Genomic DNA, 19885 nt, shown 5'->3' on the forward strand with positions numbered 1-19885 from the left:
GGAGAGTGGAATGAGGATTGGAAGAGGGGTTGGGAGAGGGTTAAAGTGGGGGAGGAGAGGAGGAGAGGGAGAGGGAGTTGGGATTGATTTGTGAAGCAAACTTGTTTCTAATTTAAATTAAATTTTAAAAAAAGGAATTGGAAAAAAAGAACTTTGAATCTTTAAAGAAAGAAATTAAAGAAAATACCAGAAAATGGAAAGATCTCCCATACTCTTGGATAGGTAGGATCAATATAGTTAAAATGGCAATTTTGCCAAAAGCAATCACCAGATTCAATGCAATCCCCATCAAAATCCCAGTATAATTCTTCACAGACCTTGAAAGAACAATTCTCAACTTTACATGGAAAAACAAAAGACCCGGGATAACCCAAACACCCCTGCACAATAAAGAAACATCCTGAGTCATCACCATCCCTGTCTTCAAGCTCTATTATAGAGCTATAGTCCTGAAAACAGCTTGATATTGGCACAAAAATAGACAGGTAGACCAATGGAATGGAATTGAAAACCCGGATATTAACCCACACACCTACAAACACCTGATCTTTGACAAAGAAGCTAAAATTATACACTGAAAAAAAGAAAGCATCTTCAACAAATGGTGCTGGCCTAACTGGATGCTGACATGTAGAAGACTGCAGATAGAGCCTTATTTATCACCATGCACCAAATGGATCAAAGACCTCAACATCAACCTAGCCACACTGAACCTCTTAGAAGAAAAAGTAGGTAGTATCCATGAATAAATTGGTACAGGAGACTGCTTTTTGAACAAAACACCAAAAGCATAGACACTAAGATAGACAATTAATAAATGCAACCTCCAAAAACTAAGAAGCTTCTGTAAGGCAAAGGACACAGTCAACAAGACAAAATGCAGTCCATAGAATGGGAAAAGATATTCACCAACCCCACATCTGACAGAGGGTTAATTTCCGAAATATACAATGAACTCATGAAGCTAGCCACCAAAGTACCAAGTGGTCCAAACTAAAAAGTGTGTTACAGAATTAAATAGAGAATTCTCAACAGAGGAATCTAAAATGGCTGAAAGACATAAGAAAGTGCTCAATATCCTTGGCCATCAGGGAAGTACAAATCAAAACAACTCTGAGATACAATCTTACTCCTGTCAGAAAGGTTCAGATCAAAAACACCAAAGACAGTTTTTGCTGGAGAGGATGTGGAGAAAGAAGAACACTCCTCCACTGCTGGTGGGAGTGCAAACTCTTACTGCCACTTTGGAAATCAGTACAGATTCCTCAGGAAAATGGGCATCAATCTACCACAAGATCAAGCAATTCCATTCTTAGGCATATACCCAAAAGATGCAAATTCCTACACCAAGGACATCTGTTCAACCATGTTCATAGCAGCATTATTTTTAGTAGCAAGAACCTTGAAGCGCCAGGCAGTGGTGGTGCACGCCTTTAATCCCAGCACTCGGGAGGCAGAGGCAGGTGGATCTCTGTGAGTTCAAGGCCAGGCTGGACCGACAGCCTCCAAAACAATACAGAGAAACCCTGTCTCATAAAACCAAAAAAAAAAAAAAAAAAAAAAGAACCTTGAAGCAACCTAGATGCCCATCAACTGAGAATGGAACAATAAAATGTGGTATATTTACACAATGTAGCACTACTCATCTGAAAAAGAAAGTAGAATCTTGAAATTCCCAAGCAAGTGGATGAAACTAGAAGAAACCATCCTGAGTGAGGTAATCCAATCACAAAAAGAAAAACATTGTATGTACTCACTAAAACATGGAATTTAGATATAGAGCAAAGGATTACCAGTGTGCAGGCCATACCACCAGAGAAGCTAGGAAACCAGGAAGACCCTAAGAGTGACATACATTGTCTTCCTGAGAAGGGGAAAGGGACAAGATCTCTTGAGTTAATTGAGAGCATGGAGGGAGGGGAGAGGGAGTTAGGAGAAAGAAAAGGAGAGAAGGGGAATGGAGAGAGGAAGAAGATAGAGCCAGGGGAAGATTAGAGGAGAGCAATAAAAAAGACACCAAAATAGAGGGAGCCATTATAGGTTTAAAGAGAAACCTGGCACTAAGGAAATATCCAGAGATCTATAATGTTGACCCCAACTAACAATCTAAGCAATAGTCAAGTGGCTACCTTAAATGCCCTTCTCTGATAATGAATGTGGATGTCTGTTTGGAGGTTTGCTTAATCTAAGGGGCCTCTGGTAGTGGATCAATATTTATCCCTAACATAGAAATGGACCTTGGGAGCCCATTCCACATAGAGGGATACTTTCTCAGCCTAAACACATGGAGGAAGGCCTAGACCTTTCTCCAAATGATATGACAGATTTGAAGATCCCCCATGGAAAGCCTCACTCTCCCTGGGGAGCAGAAAGGGTATAAGATAGGAGTTTAGTGGGGGGCATTGGAGGAGGGGATGGAGAGGGAACTGGAATTATCTTGTAAAACAAACTTGCTTCTAATTGAAATTTTAAAAAAGGAAAAAAAATAATTAAATGGCAGGTGACATGGCACATGTTCATAACACAACTTTGAAAAAATATTAGAGATTTGAAATTTGTAAACTATAAACAAGTTTATTATAGTATTTCCTCTTACAAAGATATAGACAATGAAGGTCATATTCTGTATTCTGTATTCAAATCAAAGGACCCTGTGATATAAAAAATGAGTAAACATCTGTTCATTATTTTTAAATAATTCATAAGATGTCATGTATTAATAAATGGCAATACTAAAATGGAAAAGTTGAGGGTTACATGTGTTGTGTGATATTTTGTTTGTGTTCTGACAAATAAAACTTGCCTGGAGGTCAGAGGGTGGATGTAGGCACTAGTTAACCATTCAGGTCAGCAGTGGTTGCTCATGCCTTATTCCCAGCGCTCAGAGGGCAGACAGAGGAAGGGTTAAGGTGGGGCAATGACAGGCTCTCATGCCTTTTGGATGGAGCAATGAGATAAGAAGGAAGAAATGGACAGCTACTCCAGGTTCTCTGATCTTCCAGGTTTTTACCCCAAAATCTGACTCCTGGTTTTCATTCATTAAGGTTATTTACACTAATGCTTCATACAGTTTGTTCTTCTAAAAAATTCATTATGTTACAAGGTTAGGTTTTCTGTAAACCTTTAGATGTGTTATTGCACACACATATTTTGTGGCTCCCCATGAGAAAGTCTGAATGCCACATCTTCCATCTAATTATCTTCCATTTGTAATGCATACTATGATATAAGTCCCAGGAAAACTTGAAGGATTACAGACACCTCATTTATGGAGTGCACCAGTTTTGAATTTATGGCTGATTTAGTCTAGATTTGTGATATAGCTACACAGTAAGAATTATTTTGTTTCTGTGTTAAGTGGAAAATTTTTACTCTTACTAGAATGCTTAAACCCTAAACTTCTTGGCACACTGATGAAGATAGATGAGGGTTTCACCATGCTTTTTGTCATTGATATGCTTGTAATCCTTAATATTATGAAGACTTTTGATCAATACTGCAGTGCTGTAAATTTACCTACCATCACTTAAAGCATAGAAGGAAAAGATGCTGCAAAGTATTTGTTCTGTCTGACTTTGTGTTTCACCTCCTAGGCTTTTGTTAATTTTGCTACTTCCACCTGAATCTTTGACTGCAAAGTTTAATTTTAAATTCAATACTCTGTCACTGATCCATTTAAGAAGATATATGAATTTGTCTGCCAATAATAGGAACCGTATTTTGTGGGCATTTGCCTAAGGAAAAACTTGAAACAGTTAATCAAATGCAAGTATATTTTAGTGCCCCATTCTTAAATAACTCTCACTTGATAATACAGGAATACCTAAGGGAAGAATGGATACAGAAGAGGTACAATTCATGAAAACATTACTCTTATATCTAAAGCATTCAATGGATACACTTGCCTATTCAGATCAACCAAAAAATGTATGTTGAATATTACAGCATAATCTTTATATAAATAATTCTTACATGAATAAACTTCCCTAAAACATTTTGAACACTGTCACATCAGACTGTGAACTGCTGAAATTATGTTAGCATGTATTTTTCTCTGTTTTGAAACTATCAGCAAATTCGCTACAGTATTCTTTATTTTTTGTGATTTTGCCTAGTGAAAAAATTAAAGAGTTAATCTAATTCAAGTATACTGTACTTCCCAATTCCTAATTACTTATCACTTGATAACATGGCAATACCTGGGGTGGCTGGGGTGGATGCAGAAGAGGGACAGCTCATATGAACAGTAGTTTCATATCTAAAACATGCAGGAGTGAGGAATTCACCTACCACAAGATGACTCATCTGATTTGTCAGGACAGTCGTATGTGAAGTCACATTGCTGAATCTTTCCAACACAGTGACCGTTAGACCTACAGACAAATTCATCATCTGTGCAGTTGTGTGGAGGCAAGATCACAGGAACTGAGGGTTCTGGTGGACTTGGGACATCCATCGGCAAATCACCTTGAGAAATAACACAAAAGCATCACATAGCACCTCTTGTAGTTTTCTTAAATGTTTTGCAAAATTGACATTTCTAATTATGTTATGCAGTTTTATCAGAAATATTTGATAGTGTTTACTACTGTGTTTAAATCATTCTGAAATGATCACCACTTAAATCAGGACCTTGTCTTAGCAAAGGCAGAAATGCTGAATATTTTTTAATCATAAAAGTAGGTGAGAGATGGCAATGATTAAAATGGAAAGGTGACTCAAATTCAAATAGCAGGAAGCCCAAGGAAACTGCTTGGTTGGAAAATGAGTAGGAACTAAGACACTAGTAGGTGCTAGCATCTAGAGCCAGAACCAATGTCTTAGTGGACCTTTAAGCATAATGCATTAAAAATATCTACACACAGCTTTATTCTTTCATAGTTCCCATGAATCTAATTTTTGTTATCTTTGTTGATTCAAACATTCAGGACAGATATCAACCAGAAGTCTTTTTTTAAAAAAATTAAACAAGTAGGTTTCTATCTACTTATATCTCTTAGAATACATTTATAGAAGTTTATTAATTTTGTATTACATTGTTTGAGAAAACATTCTAGTAACAGCTCTGTTTCATGCAATGGTAGGTACAGCAAAGTCTAAAGCAAAATATGGTAGAAAAGAATTTGCACTACTGAGCAATGGTATCAAATGTACACTGCATTAATTACCCAGGGTGCATTGATGATGGAAAGGATGACTCTCTGCATACTGGTCCATTTAATCTGCACCTAACCATGATTCCCAAACTGTGGTGTATGATAGACAGGCTCACTATCATAGGAAAATGAATGGATGGATGAGCAAATGAATGTAAGAACGAACTTGCTGGAGCTCACAGACTCTAGACAAACTGGGGATCCTGCATGGGACCCAACCAAGCTCTCTGAATGTGGGTGACAGTTTTGCATCCTGGTCTGTTTGTGGGACCCCTGGTAATGGGATCAGGATCTATCCCTAGTATATAGTATATGAACTGGCTTTTTGAAGCACATTCCATATGGTGTGTGTGTGTGTGTGTGTGTGTGTGTGTGTGGTGTGAGTATGTGTTGTGGGGCGGACCCTGAGGCTACTGAATGAGCCAGGCTTTGTTGACTTCCATGGGAGGCCTTATATTTTCTGAGGTATGGATGGGGAGGGTTTAGTGGAGATGGGGGAAGGGGCGAAGGGAAGGGAGGAGAAACTGTAGTTGGTGTATAAAATGAATAAAAAATATGCAATGTAAAAAATTAGCAAATAATAGAGTGCAGAAACAAATATGTGGAATATTTTACTGTATATTAGAAGACATGTTGGAAAAATATAAAATATGGAAATTAAGGAATTCTTGGCAAGGTGAAGCCAAAAAGTTAACTCTTTGAATGACAAGTCTAAGGATAGAAAGGCTTTGTAGTCATGAAAAGACAATTTGTGTGATGGAAGAGGAGTAGACTGGAATGTTTTTCCTTGCTTCAAATACTCTGAAAGTGTGTTGAGTCATTAAAAATGGAAATGGACAATAGTAGGTACCAGTTGCAAAAGAGTCACTTGAGAAAAAAATTGTAAGTCTGGAATAAATACAAGAAGCTGTGGAGAAATAAAAAGATAGAAAATTTCCATTTCAAGATATATTAGATCTTAGCATTACTGTGGAGGATGTACTGGAGGTGACTCTGACATGGAGAAGCCCAGTCAGTTTCATGGTTTCTGCTATATGGGAAACTAATAAACAAAAGCATGCTGGGGAAGTCAACACAAATTGGATCTATGTTAAACAATGGGACTGGGTGTTAGGGATATTGTCAAAAATTTAAGGAATGTCTCATATTTTATTTCATCCCTAAAGTTCTGAGACAACTAAGAACTAAGGTAGAAGTATATGACACATGTCAAAGTAAAACCCCGACATTTTAGAAATGAACTCAATACCGGAGAAAATGATGCAGATAAAGAAATAAGTGGTTCATAGTGAAAAACATGGAAACAAGAGCATCCCAAAGTTATAACCTGTTCCTGCAAACGTAGCTTCACTGCAAGGGAATGTAGCCAGTAAATACTGAGTAATCTTGTTATTCTTATTGACATTCCCATCCTAAAAGAAAAGGGTAAATGCGGAACAAGGAACACACCCTCAAGTTCTGTTTTCATGCTCACTGATCCTTTGCTGCTGTTTTTCCAGGAAATGCACAGAATAGTGAATAAATGGCAGAAATATTAGGTAGCTGAACTCAGGCTACATGTGAAACTAGATGACAGTCAAAGAAAAATGTGTTCTGACTTTAAATAGAATAAAGATAATCAATATCCTTAATAATTAGGTGACTGTTGCACAATGAGCTAAAATATAGAAGATATGCAGAAGAGAGGTAAAGTGTTTGTAACAAAAAGAGGAATTTTTCTCTCATGATAGGAATTCAATATTAATAAATCAAGAAGAAAAATTGTAGCAAGTATCAAGTTCACCCTCCTGCAGATGGATATTCCCATGCTAGCATTACACAAAATTAGAAATGAAAATTGTCATCTACCACTAAACTTAAATGAATCCAATAGACTTACAAAATTTGAGAACAATTAAACAATAAAATGATTTAGTGTTTGAAATATTGACAATTTTAAAGAGGCTAAAAGTCAGCTTTAATAAAAAATAACAGCCACTACACTTAATGAAAAGTTATTTCAAGGTAAAGTTAGTCAGGATTATTGTAGCACCCCCCCCACCCTAAGTTATCAACAGCCTTGGCTTCTGTTGCCTCCAGGTAACTGCAGTCTGAAAACACTGCATAGAAAATTCCAGAAATGGTCTGTAAGTATTAAATTGCGCATGGTACTGAGAAGCAGGATGAAATTGTGCATCATTTTGTTTTTCCTGCTTGGGACATGAATCACTCGTTGTCCAGTCTATCCATACCATACCACCTACTGTAGCCATCTTAGTTATCAAACTTTCACAGTGTCATTTAAATCACAATCACACTGTGTTCAAGTTCGCCTTACTGTAGTTAATGATATGCCCAAAACACAAGAATGAGATATGTGCAATTCAATTGTGACAAGGTAAACATGCAGAACTATCCTTCAAAGTGAAACTGTCCAAGTTACTGACCTCATAATGAAAAATAAAAATGTATGCTTAAGTTGCTAAGATCTATGCTGAGAACAAGTTTTCTATTTTTGAAGTCATAATAAAGAAGGGAATACCCGTTTAAATTTTTTGCTGTCACATGTAAAATTGAAAAGGTAATGATAGGAGTGCATGATAATTGTTTAGTTAATATGGAGACGATTTTAAATGTGTGAGGAGAAGAAATAAGCAGAAAATGTATTCCCTCTAAAAATACTGTTACATTATCTAGCAATAAGCCTGACAAAAGAATTCCCTGAAGTGACAGGAAACAAACCCTTTATTGTAAGAAATAGATGGTTACATAGATTTGGGGATAGGTGTGGACCAATATCATGCATATCACTGGAGAGGCTGTTCTTGCCAATAGAGAAGTTGTTGACACATTTGTGGCTGAGCTGGTGAAGTTGATTATGCAGAAAGAAGAAACCCAAAGCAATTTCTCAGCTTTTATAAAACGCTTTTTTTAGAAGCTTTCTAACAGGTCTCTGTTTATTAGAGTGCAGAAGCAGTATTCAAGCATAAAACACAGGAGAAATAACCTTGCTATAATATGGCAATAGTGCAGGGTGCATACTTAAACCTGAAAGAGTGTGGAGTAGAGAGCCCACATGTTCTCAAACAAAAATGAGAATTGTCTGCCAAGATGCTGACTACATTACTAGAAATCATGGGTGACAGGCATTCCATTTATGGAAAGGTTTCACTAAGGTTCCATTCCAAAAGTGGAATTCTATTTGAAACAAGAGAAAATAGAATAGAAAACTTCATTAGATAATGCATCTGACCATCCAGAATCTATTGGGCATGAAGATAAAAATGAACCAAAAGCTGGCCATTCAAACCACAAGCAGGTATAATAGATTTTTTTCAAAGAGATGAAAAAACATGCAAACCTGTTAATTGAAGAATGGAAAGCATTGCAGCATCATTCGCAGATCAAGACTAAGACCATCTGCATCACTTAGATTAATTAAAAAGAAAGAGATGGGGCTGGTAAGATAGCTCATATGTAATGTGCTTACACAGGCATAAAGACCAAAGTTCAATCCCAGAACATTCATTTTTTTAAAAGCCTGGCATTGTAGCATTTGCCTGGGATTCCAGAATTGGAGAGGTACAGACAGGCAGATTCCTTCCCTAGGACCCACTTGATAGCCAGTCTAGCTGTACTGGTGATCTATAGGTTCAGCAATGGACCTTGTCTCCAAAGATAAATTAGTGGATAATTGAGAAAGACACATGACACTGACCTCTGGGCTCTATGTGCATAGGTACACATATATGTGAACATATACAATCAAACAAGTATGCACAAATGAAAAACAACAACTTCTGACAGCACTGCTCTTCCAAAGAATGTGAGAAAGAAACAAACAAAAAAGAAAATTCTTCATCTATATAGATATGAGCCATCAATCATCTGAGCTTGACATAAAATAGATAATCGGCTGAGGCTCAGTAATCCAGGGTTACTGGAACCTGATAATATGTCAGCAGACAACAGTATGCCAGTGTTTCCATCTTTTACTTCTTCTCACATCCTTTTGGTCATCCATATTGTTACATGAGTAGGTATAGTGCAGTATCATAGGTGTTTTGAAGGGGAAAAGAGAGTGATCACTTTCATATAATGTTAAACTTTTCTATTTTAAATTATTACTCTCTTACCATGCCCAATTTATAGATTAAAATTCATCAAGATACAAAACCATACAGAATGAGTAGGCTGTATTTGCATATATGTGTGTATACATATACATATTGTATATATATACATACATATATATATATATATCAACAATAAAAAAGAAACCATGGATTTGACACAGAACATGGGGATATGTGGAACTTTGGTGGGAGAAAGGGGAAGGGATGAATTATGTTATTATATTATAATCTCAAAAATAAAACAATTAAAATGTATCATAGGTATATATATATACATATATCACAAAATGTCATATATCTATATTACCTATATTCAAGTTTATATCAATATACCTATCTATCTCTTTGCTTCTCTGCTGTTATAAACACCATGATCAAAACCAACTTAGGAAGAGAAGAGTTTATTGGCTACAGTTTACAGCCTACAATCAGGAGCAGCAGCCCCAACAGGAATCTGGAGCCAGGAACTAAAGCAGAGACTATGCATGAATGGTATTTACTGGCTTATTTCCTCTAGCTTTCTCAGTTGCCTTCTTTGTAGAATTCAGGACCACCAATCCATGGTTGGTCCCACCCACAGAGGACTGGACCCTCTCATATCAATCATCAATCAAGAAATCTTCCGTAGGCACACCCACTAGCCAGTCTGGTGGAGGCAATTTCTCGATAGAAGTTCCCACTGCCTAAGTGATTCCCGTTTGTGTCGAGTTGACAAAAATTAACCAACATACTCTATGTAATTACCTGTCCATCTATATATAGTTCAGTAACCCATAAGGTTTCCGGCATTTAGTGAGATCCTGGAACACATTACTTGTGGATGTAGACAGATTGCTATGGTATATGAAGTAATTTACCGAATGCTACAAAACCTTCTGTGTCCAGATTGCTTTCATATGCTTCACTGGAATATCAAGGAATTTTTTTGTAGATCATATTCCTAAACAAACTCCAACCAGAAATGAATTTAACCATGAAATGGGTCGTGACCTTCCTGAGAAAAGTTCATTCCTGCAGTTTTGTTGAAAACACACAGTACAATTAAAATTCATGAAGGAAGAGGCATTGGAAATTCTGAGCTGTATATCCCATATTAAGAATGTCATTCTACTGGGTGACATACTTGGTTAGATTCATATCATCATTTGCCTTTATTTAAATCAGGATGTGATGGCATGATCCAATTCTCTAGTACATGTTGGTCCATATGCTAGATAATATGGCTTTAGGATTTCAGCTGTGGAACTGATTACTGCAAAGATCCATTTCATTTGTACTGAGGAATGTGCTGTAAGATCTACTCTGGGCATCCATTTGGAAATATGTTAATTTTAAGAGAGACCCTTAATTTGTGTTCCAAGCTCAGGATATCCTAGAAGAATAAAAGCTTAGCTGGCAGTTGGTCATAAATGCTTTCTTTTACTTGGCATTGCTTTGCATTATACATATTTATAACAAACTCAACTTACAATTAATCATCTTGAATTCATATATAGATGCTAAATTTAAACTCATGCAAGCTATCCTTGTATGATTTGCTATAGAACATACATATAACCACTGCTTTTGATTTACTAATTTTATTTTATTGTTTTCTGATTTTGGACATGAGTATTTCATGGCAGTACAGGTACCTAATGAACCAAGTGCCATGGCATGAATTTTGTACAAATTCAGAGATTTAGCCACTCCAGACATAAAAGACTACAAAGAAATTGCTTCAACTTTAAGGACATCCTCATTTTTTTGTAGGTGAACCCATGATAGCTTGTTTAAAGGGCTATCAAGGTTTTATTAGGATACACTCACAGATACACAAGGTAACTAGCCATCATGGTCTTCCATTCTGCCTGGGGGGGGTGAATGGAAGCAGCAACCCATTTTCCAACCACTGCATGAGAGAAAAAGAGAGACAGAGAGACAAAGAGATAGAGAGACAGAGAGACAGAGAGCAGCCACCCCTTTCTTTCCTTCTAAGAGATCACATCTGCAGACAAGAAACACCACCTCTAATGGGCCAGACAGCCCAAGATTACGTGTGGAGCAAATACCCACTATGTTTTCTCCTTTTGTCTAAATAAGAAGGTTCTAAACCTGATACAAAACTAGATACAATAAGAAGAGTTATCAATTATTATCCATGAGAAAGAAAGGGTGATAACATACACAAAAACAGAACTACAACCAACAAGAACAACATGAAGCAAGAAACACATACTAAATGTCCAGGCTATAGGCAATTGACAAATAACAGAAATTATTCTAATAGCTATCCTTTCCTGAAGAGTCTAAATCTTGTATCTAATATAACTTAGCTAAGATAAGAGAGAAAAGTAGCTGTGACCATCTAGTCTTCAACCCCATTAAAGACCTGAGAAGGAAAATAATATTACCTCAGTAAACAGGAAGTATAAGCAAGAAAATTCCAAAGGATACAAGAAATGAAAGAAACAGCTGGCACCTGGACAGTCACCCAAGTCTCTCTGTAACTTTGTGGCAACCAACTCTGGCTATAGGCCTATAATATCTGACAGACCTTTTTTAGAAGCAGTTATTTGTCTGATCAGCCAGTTTTGCTTAGAAAAAACAAGCCCCATAAGGAGCATCTCTGGTCCTTACTATTCTCTCTGGAGTAGATCAGTACTGCCAGGAACATCTTGTCTCACGCCAACAGAATTTTAAATTATTAAACATTTAAATGCAATAATCTGTAGGTCTATAAAAGTGTTTGAAGATTACCTATCTATGCGGAATACGTTTCAGTGGATCTAGAGAATCTAAGTAACATACTTGAAATTCTCAGGTATTTTCTTTTATGAGAAAATCCAAACTTCTACCAAGTGGTCATACTATTGGACATTCTAACTATGAGAATGAGAATGTCTTTTATCTACATTCTTTCAAGTATATGGCATCATTTGTGTTTTGATTTTGGATATTCTATAATCTGTATAGTATAAATCAGTATTCTAATTTGCAATTCCCTAGTGATGTATGGTAGACATACTTTCATTTGCATTTTTGCCCCATTTATAAGTATGAGAAAGGATCTGTTCAGATCTCTTGCTTATTTTAAAATTTTAACTGTTTTTATTAGTGTATATTAATTATAAAAATAGGTTTCTTTATGGCATTTTCATACATATACATGTATTTCAACCTTTGCCCCCTTCTCACTCACTAATTTAAAATCAGGATTTATTACCTAGCTCTGAGATATGGAAGTTCCCTGGATATTTTCAATCACACGCTTTTATCACAAAGGTCTTTTACAAATGCCTGTCCCAACATGTGACTTATTTTATTTTTCACTTTTAAATATCTTTCAAAGATAAGAAGGTTTTAATTTTAATGAAATCCAGATAATACATTATTTAATAGTTCATGCCTTTTGTTGCTGTACTAAAATTATCTTTAAACCCAATGGATTCTAGATTTTATGTTATCTCCTATGAGTTTTGTAGTTCAGCGACTTTTGCATGTAGGTCTTCAATCCATTTTGAGTTCATCCATTTTCTGTGAAGGACGCATGATCTATGTGGAGACTTGGTGTTTGGTTTTCTCCCAGGTCCTTCGAAAACACAGGGTCATTGTAGAATGTATTTCAGGCTTAGACCTAGCAGCAGGGGTAATCAGCTTCAGACTGACCACTCCTAGCTTTGCAAAAGCCTACTTTTATTGTTACACAAATTACACCTCTAGCAAGCCAGTTTCTGAAAAGCAACTCTTATCTGGAGTTGTTTGAAAGAACCATTTGCTTAAGCGACTCTCACCATGAGACCTGGTTTGCCAGGTTCTCTCAAGACTAAATTTTGCAAAAGCTCTGAAATTCCTTCAGGAAGAACTCAGATAAGTATCACTGACTTTAAACAAAGGGTTACAATCACTGACTTTAAACAAAAGGTAGCAATCACTGACTTTAAACAAAAGGTAGTTTAAAGTCTAGGTGCATTATATCCTGACACATGCCAAGGCCCTGTGGAATCTCTCACTACAGAGACTCAATCTTTCCCATGAGATGTTCACTGATTCCAGGCAACAGAATTTGTTTAAAAAGATACTTATCTCGATAATACTTCCTTTATTTATGGCTCTCTATTCTTTATTGTTTGTTCTCCTTTTGTCTGTTCTTTCACTGGTGTCAGCTGGTCTTGAACACTGTTGTTTCACAGTAATCTTCAGGTTGTGTCATGTCCATCCTCAATTCGTTCTTTAGTCTCATTTGGGAGAGCTTTGTCCTGAGTAGCCTCAGCACAGGGTTCTCACACAGATTACAGCAATGTCACCTTCCCTTCTGCTCTTTATAAGGCTATGAGTCCTGCCTCATAGGTTAATCTAATCTGAACTGCATCCCCAAGTCCCATCTGTAAATATCATCAGACAGAGGATTAGGATTTCAATCTATTAATTTAGGGTTGACACAAGCGTTCAGTTCATTGAAAATTTTTTGTGGTTTTTGTGTTTTGAACTAAATTGGTGGTAATAACAGATTTGTTTCTTTAAAGAAATGAACAGACACAATAGGAGATTCTCAGTTGAAACAAAACTGCAGAGGCAACATATAAACGACTGTTTTCCAGCCCCATGGAGAAGCAGAGATTAGTTTGCTTTGATCTGATCTTCCACATCACTAAGCCACAGGGAAACCAAACCACCTGCACATCTGTCATGTGGAAGATTTCCTAAATTGATGGCTAAGGCTCCAGATGGACCCAGTGTTCTAACTCCTTGCTCTGAGAGTTCCTTGCAACAAATATGATAAACTTCAGGCTACACTAATACATTCTTTTTGATAAAACAGATTTTCTAGCTTGTTTTATGCTAAAATTCTCTTCCCACATTGGCCATTAAGCAAACTTATCACTCTGAGTCCTTGATAAAGTTTACCAGATTTAGATATGACTCGGTGACTCAATTTGCAGAGCTGTTATTTGTGTGTCTCTAGAGGCAAAAATGTATGTTTCTCCTGTGACCTTTCATGTTGGAAATGCCTTTCATTTAAAATTCTAGACGTTCATGTGAGCTTAAATTTTATAAATATTCACACAATTGAGAATGTAGAACTGCCTGTACCTCCAGGGTCAAGGCACAGGTATTTCCTATGGCACTAAAAACAACAGTATAGACTCAGAGTGAAAGAGCTCTGTTTAGTATGATCAAACTAATAAATTGTCTATGTAAATTCTGCTTAAGTGAAGGGAAGTTTCAAATGCAGCTGCTGGCCAGGTGTGGTGATGCATACCTTTAATCCTAGCAAGTTCCAACTTGGTCTACCTAGAAAGACCCAGGCAAGTCAGAGCTTTATAGTGAGAAAGGTTATGATATTCCATTTGCAAACAGACACCAATTTTCTTTGTTCATTTATGTGTTGATGGGTATCTAGGCTGATTCTATATCTTATGTATTGTGAAAACATGTAAACATAATTATGCATGTGAAAAAAGACATAACAGTTGATAAAGTTTCCACCTGAAATCTAAGCACCTTTACATTCTATTATTCACTATGAATTTTTGAATTATTTTGTTGTGTTTGCATCATTTCCACCACACACCTCCCCCTCCCCAACTTTATTCCATGCCCTCCATTCTCTCTCAATTTCATGACCTCTTCTTCAATTATTATTCTTACACACACACACACACACACACACACACACACACCACACACATGCATATTAATCTACTTGTTGCTTATATGTACATGTTTTTAAGGCTGACCTCTTGACCTCTTGGGATTGGATAACTTATCAGGAGTTCAACCCAGAAGAAGAATAAATCTTTCTCTTAAAAGTCATTGATTACTTGACTGTGGCTCTTAAACTAGAGGCGGGGCATTGTGAGATTTTTCCCAGCCACCTTAGGATGTCAGTTGATGCTGTCATTGTGAAGGTATGGTTTAGGTGACCACACTGTCAAGATTTCGTGGGTGCAGCTTCCTGTAATATATAGGAAATACCATCTCATCACAGATGCCCTGGTCCTCTGGTTCTTACAATCTGTCTCTATGTCCCGTGTTGTTCTTTGAATCTTAAGTATAGAGGTTGCTTGTACATGTGTAGATTGGAGATTCTAAGCTTTGAAACAATCATATTCATTTTTAGTATTTAGCATTTGTTTCAAATGGAGATAAACAAATTTAAATGTTTTACCTTAAAGTAAGTTGCTAGTTATTTAACCAGTTTTACTCTCAGAAATCAATAAAATTGATAAATTGAATATATCACTTTATTGCCTCATTTTTTCCATATATACATAAAATGTGGATATTATATATTATATTAATATAGCATAATATATTACTTTATAAGGCCATAGCTTATATTAAAGAAAATAAAGCTAGAATATGTGAGCTTATAATCACTATTGCAAATGTCCTAATTTTACTTATAAATTTTATATTTAATTGTAAACCTTCATAATAATATACGCTCTTATGAGTTCTCTACATTACTACAAATTATGAAAGATTAATACAAAAATCACTGTTTCCTTTAATTTATTTTATGAGTTGCTTATAATAATTAGTGCTATTCTAAAACAAAGGTGACAGATATTTCAAACTGCTCAGCATCATGTCAGTGAGACAGGAAGCAGCAGGCAACTCCCTAAAGTGAAGGCAAAGGGATCTTTATTCTTCCTGTGCATTCATTCACCCTGAAAAACACACAAATCTGCTAAAAGATGGGAGACTTCAACAGCTACAAATGTAGCTGGTGAAATGTTCATGCTAATGAGTATGGATGCCAAGAATCACCCCAAATCATTTCAAAAACAAAAACAAAGCAGCCTATTGATTGTGTAGCATGATGATATATGTGAAGGGGGAGTGAACATTATAAAACATTACTAATTATCAACTTAACATTGTGAAATGTGAAATTTATTTAGGAATGACTTCTAGGGGAAAATAAAGAGCTTACAAATGACTTAACTACTGATAATTACATGATATCAGCATTCTGACAGTTTTACTAACTGATAAATAGAATGAACACATTGATATAAAAATAAATATTGAGTATGAAACAGGTGTTTTGTATAGAATTAAAATTAACTTTTATTACCATAAAATAAACTGTTACACAAATAAGAAACTAGAAAATAAGATTTCCTAATGCTAATGCTACTAAACAAAGTATTAAAAAGAAAAAGAACTAAGTTACTAGGTAAAAACTAATGAATACTTGGCACTGAAAAATTGCCCATGCAATACTGCTATCTTGGGGGTAATGGTAGAGATAAGGGAACAGACAGAAGAGATGTGGGAGCTCTTCTAAATTGCAGTCGGCAGAATATGCCAATAGACAAGTATAAAGGTAAGTCTAAGTTCTGGCTTAATTTCAGATTTGGCTTGTTGGAATAAAAATGGTGTCATGAAAACTAGCCTGAAAAATCTGGAGAAAGAAAGGTTGGAACTGAGACAAGATGAAAGAATAATCACACTTCTAGCTGTTTCTATAAAATAAAAGTTGATGCAGAAAGCATAGGTGTTGTAATCCAGGCAAAGCTGGCCCCACCTCTCACTCACCTGCACATGGCAAGTGTGTGGATGTACCCTAGATCTTTAACAGAAAGGCTCTGCCCGCTTATGCTCTTTTTCCCTCTCTTTCCTGCTGTTCCCCTGGGGGAAGACGGGACTTTCCCTACCTCCCTCTTCTTTTCTGTCCTCTCTCTGTCTCTGTGTCTCTTTTCCTCTTTTCTCTTTCCTCCTCCACTCCCCCCACCCCACCCTTCCCTTTCTAATAAAAGTTCTCACTTAAGTTCTCTCTGCTTGGCGTGTTTGTCCACCACCGCAGTCACCCTAGTCTGCCATGGACTTCCCCAAGGTCCCCCTCGCGCATTACCTAACAATATGACTTGGAAATTAGTTCAATAGTTTGTATTTTTATTTTTATTCTTCATCATTGTATCACTGAACAAAAAAAGTAGTTTGGTAAGTACTGAAAGCAAATTGATGACTGAAAATGACCCTACGGCAATTCATTCTACCTTATCTAATGTGAGAACAGAAAAAAAAGACTAAGAAGTATAAATAGCAATGTGAGTCTCATTTTTGTGTTCTTTGAACAAAAGACTATGACATTCTTTTATGGAACACTCAGCTTCAAGGGGCTTTGTGGCTTGGACCAAAAGTCTCATTTGTTATGAAGCTAATACAGAGCCAAACAGTTCAGACAGGTTTTAGAGTTTCATATTTGTCTTCCCAAACTTGAACTAGAAAATTGGAACTAATGGTCTGGAACAGATACTTCCCATCTCTGTGTCTGCCTCCAGCAACTCTGCTCTGGCCATCTTGGCATCATTAGCCACAGAATGAACTTAGCAGAATAATCGGGGAATCTAGAGTTTCAGTGGTGATTCACCCTACTTTTCTGTGTTGTAATCTTCTTCAGTATCCCCAAAGCCACAATGATTCTAAGTCCAAACTGGGAAGTCAAGTGGGGAAAAACTTAGGCCACTAAAACTGGGCAATTAAGACTGCAAGATCATTCCTATCCTGAAGTTTTACTGTCATCTGGGTCACCTGTGTGCTGTAAGTTAATATTTTACCCTTGTAAGGTAGAAATCATTGCTCTGTTCTGCACAGTTAGTATATCTGATTATCAGTGTGCTAGTGTTTCACCTCATAAGCTCAAGATACAGACCCATCTGTATATTTTGTCTCTTCATTTCTCAGCATAAAGCTAGATAGTAAACTTACTGATTCTACTCAGCAGTTAACATCTAGCAATCTTAGATGAAGCAGGATTATTCTCAACACATAAAACATTGTAAGATTGAGCTGGTACTGTAGTGAAGTACTGATATACTTGCCTAGCATGCATCAGGCCCCCACCCCATCCCTAGAACTACAAAAAAGAATGGAAGTTTATACAAAGCACACATGCTTGTGCTGTATTATAAGGGCAATTTACAAGTTCCCTTTCTGGATAGGAGTTTATACATTATCTACCCTTACCAGTCTCCTGGTAGACTGAGAATACTTACTACTACCCCACTGCCAGACTTAACTACTTGGGTGTGGGTAAATATGAATACCATATCTTAATATGGGTTGTGTTGGGGGAAGTCCTAATATGTATATAGGCAAGTGGCCAATAGGGCAGCAAGATAGGCGGGTCTAGAAGATGAGAATTCTGGGAACTGTAGACAGAGAGGAGTGGCGATATAGCAGGCAAAGGAGTTGCAGGTCCAGCATTCTCTGGTAAGCCAAGACTACATGGAAATACATAGATTAGTAGTCATGGCTTAAAAATTAAGACAGAGCTAGCCAATAAGAAGCCCAAGCTATTGGCCTACAGTTCCATAATTAATGTAAGTCTGTGTGTGTTCATTTGGGGCACAAGGGCTGCAGGACCTGCTGGGCCAGAAAACTCATCCTTACAGGGCTATTCTTTTGCTATCTTTCCTTCATCCTCTGGTTTAACAACAAACATCTCAGACAGGGATGTGGCCCTCTGTTACTCTTTTACTCTCTCTTACTTTCATCTCTCTCTGTCTCTCTGTCTCTCTGTCTGTCTGTCTGTCTGTCTGTCTGTCTGTCTGCTCTCTCTCTCTCTCTCTCTCTCTCATATCTTATCTTTCTCTCTGCTCTGCACAAGTTGGTTACCTCTCAGCCCCCTTTCCCTCCCTGTCTACCAATAAAACTCCACATGGGATTGTTGAGTCACGGTTTGTGTCTTGTTACTAGATAAACCTAAACATTTTAACAACACCTTCAGCTCTAGTTCCATAGAGGTAGTAGACATTGGGATGTGGAATTAGGACTTCAGGGAGTTTTACAGAGCTCTGAATATGAAATTGATACCATTGCTATTCTTGTTCTAAGTTATCTCACATGCTTAAGATCTGGAAGTAGATTTTGTGCTTATGTGTAAATGAGCATTATCTTCCAATAATTTGATATGCAATAGGGTATGTTTAATGTGGAACCATTTGATACTTTAATAATAAAATAGAATATATAATAAAGATATTTAAAATACCTAAAGATGGATACTGCTCTATCTAGTCATTCTTTTAGAAAATTTTATTATTATCCCCACATTCCACTACTTGGCTTGTTGTGAACTCAACTAGATGGAATGAATAAATATTAGGTAGGAGGTCTTTCTTTACAGTTGGAGAACAAAAAGGCTCACCATGGAAAGGGGAGTCATAAAGCCTGAGGGAGACAGTCATTTATTTTTCCTGAGCCCTTAACTGAAGTTGATTTTGCTCTGAATGAGACAGGAATCTTAGGAAGATTTGATGATAGTGTGAGAATGCTCTTATTATCTATGTATGAATGGACCTGTTGGGCTGCTGTTGTGAAAATAAGATATGAGATTTAAGTGTAGAAGCAGAGAGATCATTGTATGGGAGACTTCTTTGTATTGTCACGCCAAGACTGTCAATGCAGTTAGGCTTGAGTCAGAGGGCGGAGTTTACATTCAGTGGGCTGGAATGAACCATAGAGTTTTCTGGCTGACTCAGAGGAAGATAGAGAAAATTGGAGATGCATAAGGAGTGGTTTGGAAAGATCTTAGGCCCATCCAGTCTGAGAAGGTTGAAAGGAAAGCAGCTGATATTTTACTAAAATAAAGTTTAACTTTTCTGAGTGAATCATGAT

The 19885-nt window shown here is 36.8% G+C and overlaps 1 protein-coding gene across 1 annotated transcript in view; it reads right to left on the reverse strand.

Annotated features, from left to right (window-relative positions):
• The window catches only part of Malrd1 (MAM and LDL receptor class A domain containing 1), a 637041-nt gene that overhangs the window by 396220 nt on the left and 220936 nt on the right, over positions 1-19885 (reverse strand). Inside the window, exon 20 of the mRNA XM_040755448.1 lies at positions 4291-4467. Coding sequence (XP_040611382.1) covers positions 4291-4467 — 177 coding nt within the window. The remainder of the gene's footprint in view (positions 1-4290; positions 4468-19885) is intronic.

The sequence above is a fragment of the Mesocricetus auratus genome, unplaced genomic scaffold (genome assembly GCF_017639785.1).
Source record: "Mesocricetus auratus isolate SY011 unplaced genomic scaffold, BCM_Maur_2.0 Super-Scaffold_100013, whole genome shotgun sequence".
Taxonomy (NCBI): domain Eukaryota; kingdom Metazoa; phylum Chordata; class Mammalia; order Rodentia; family Cricetidae; genus Mesocricetus; species Mesocricetus auratus.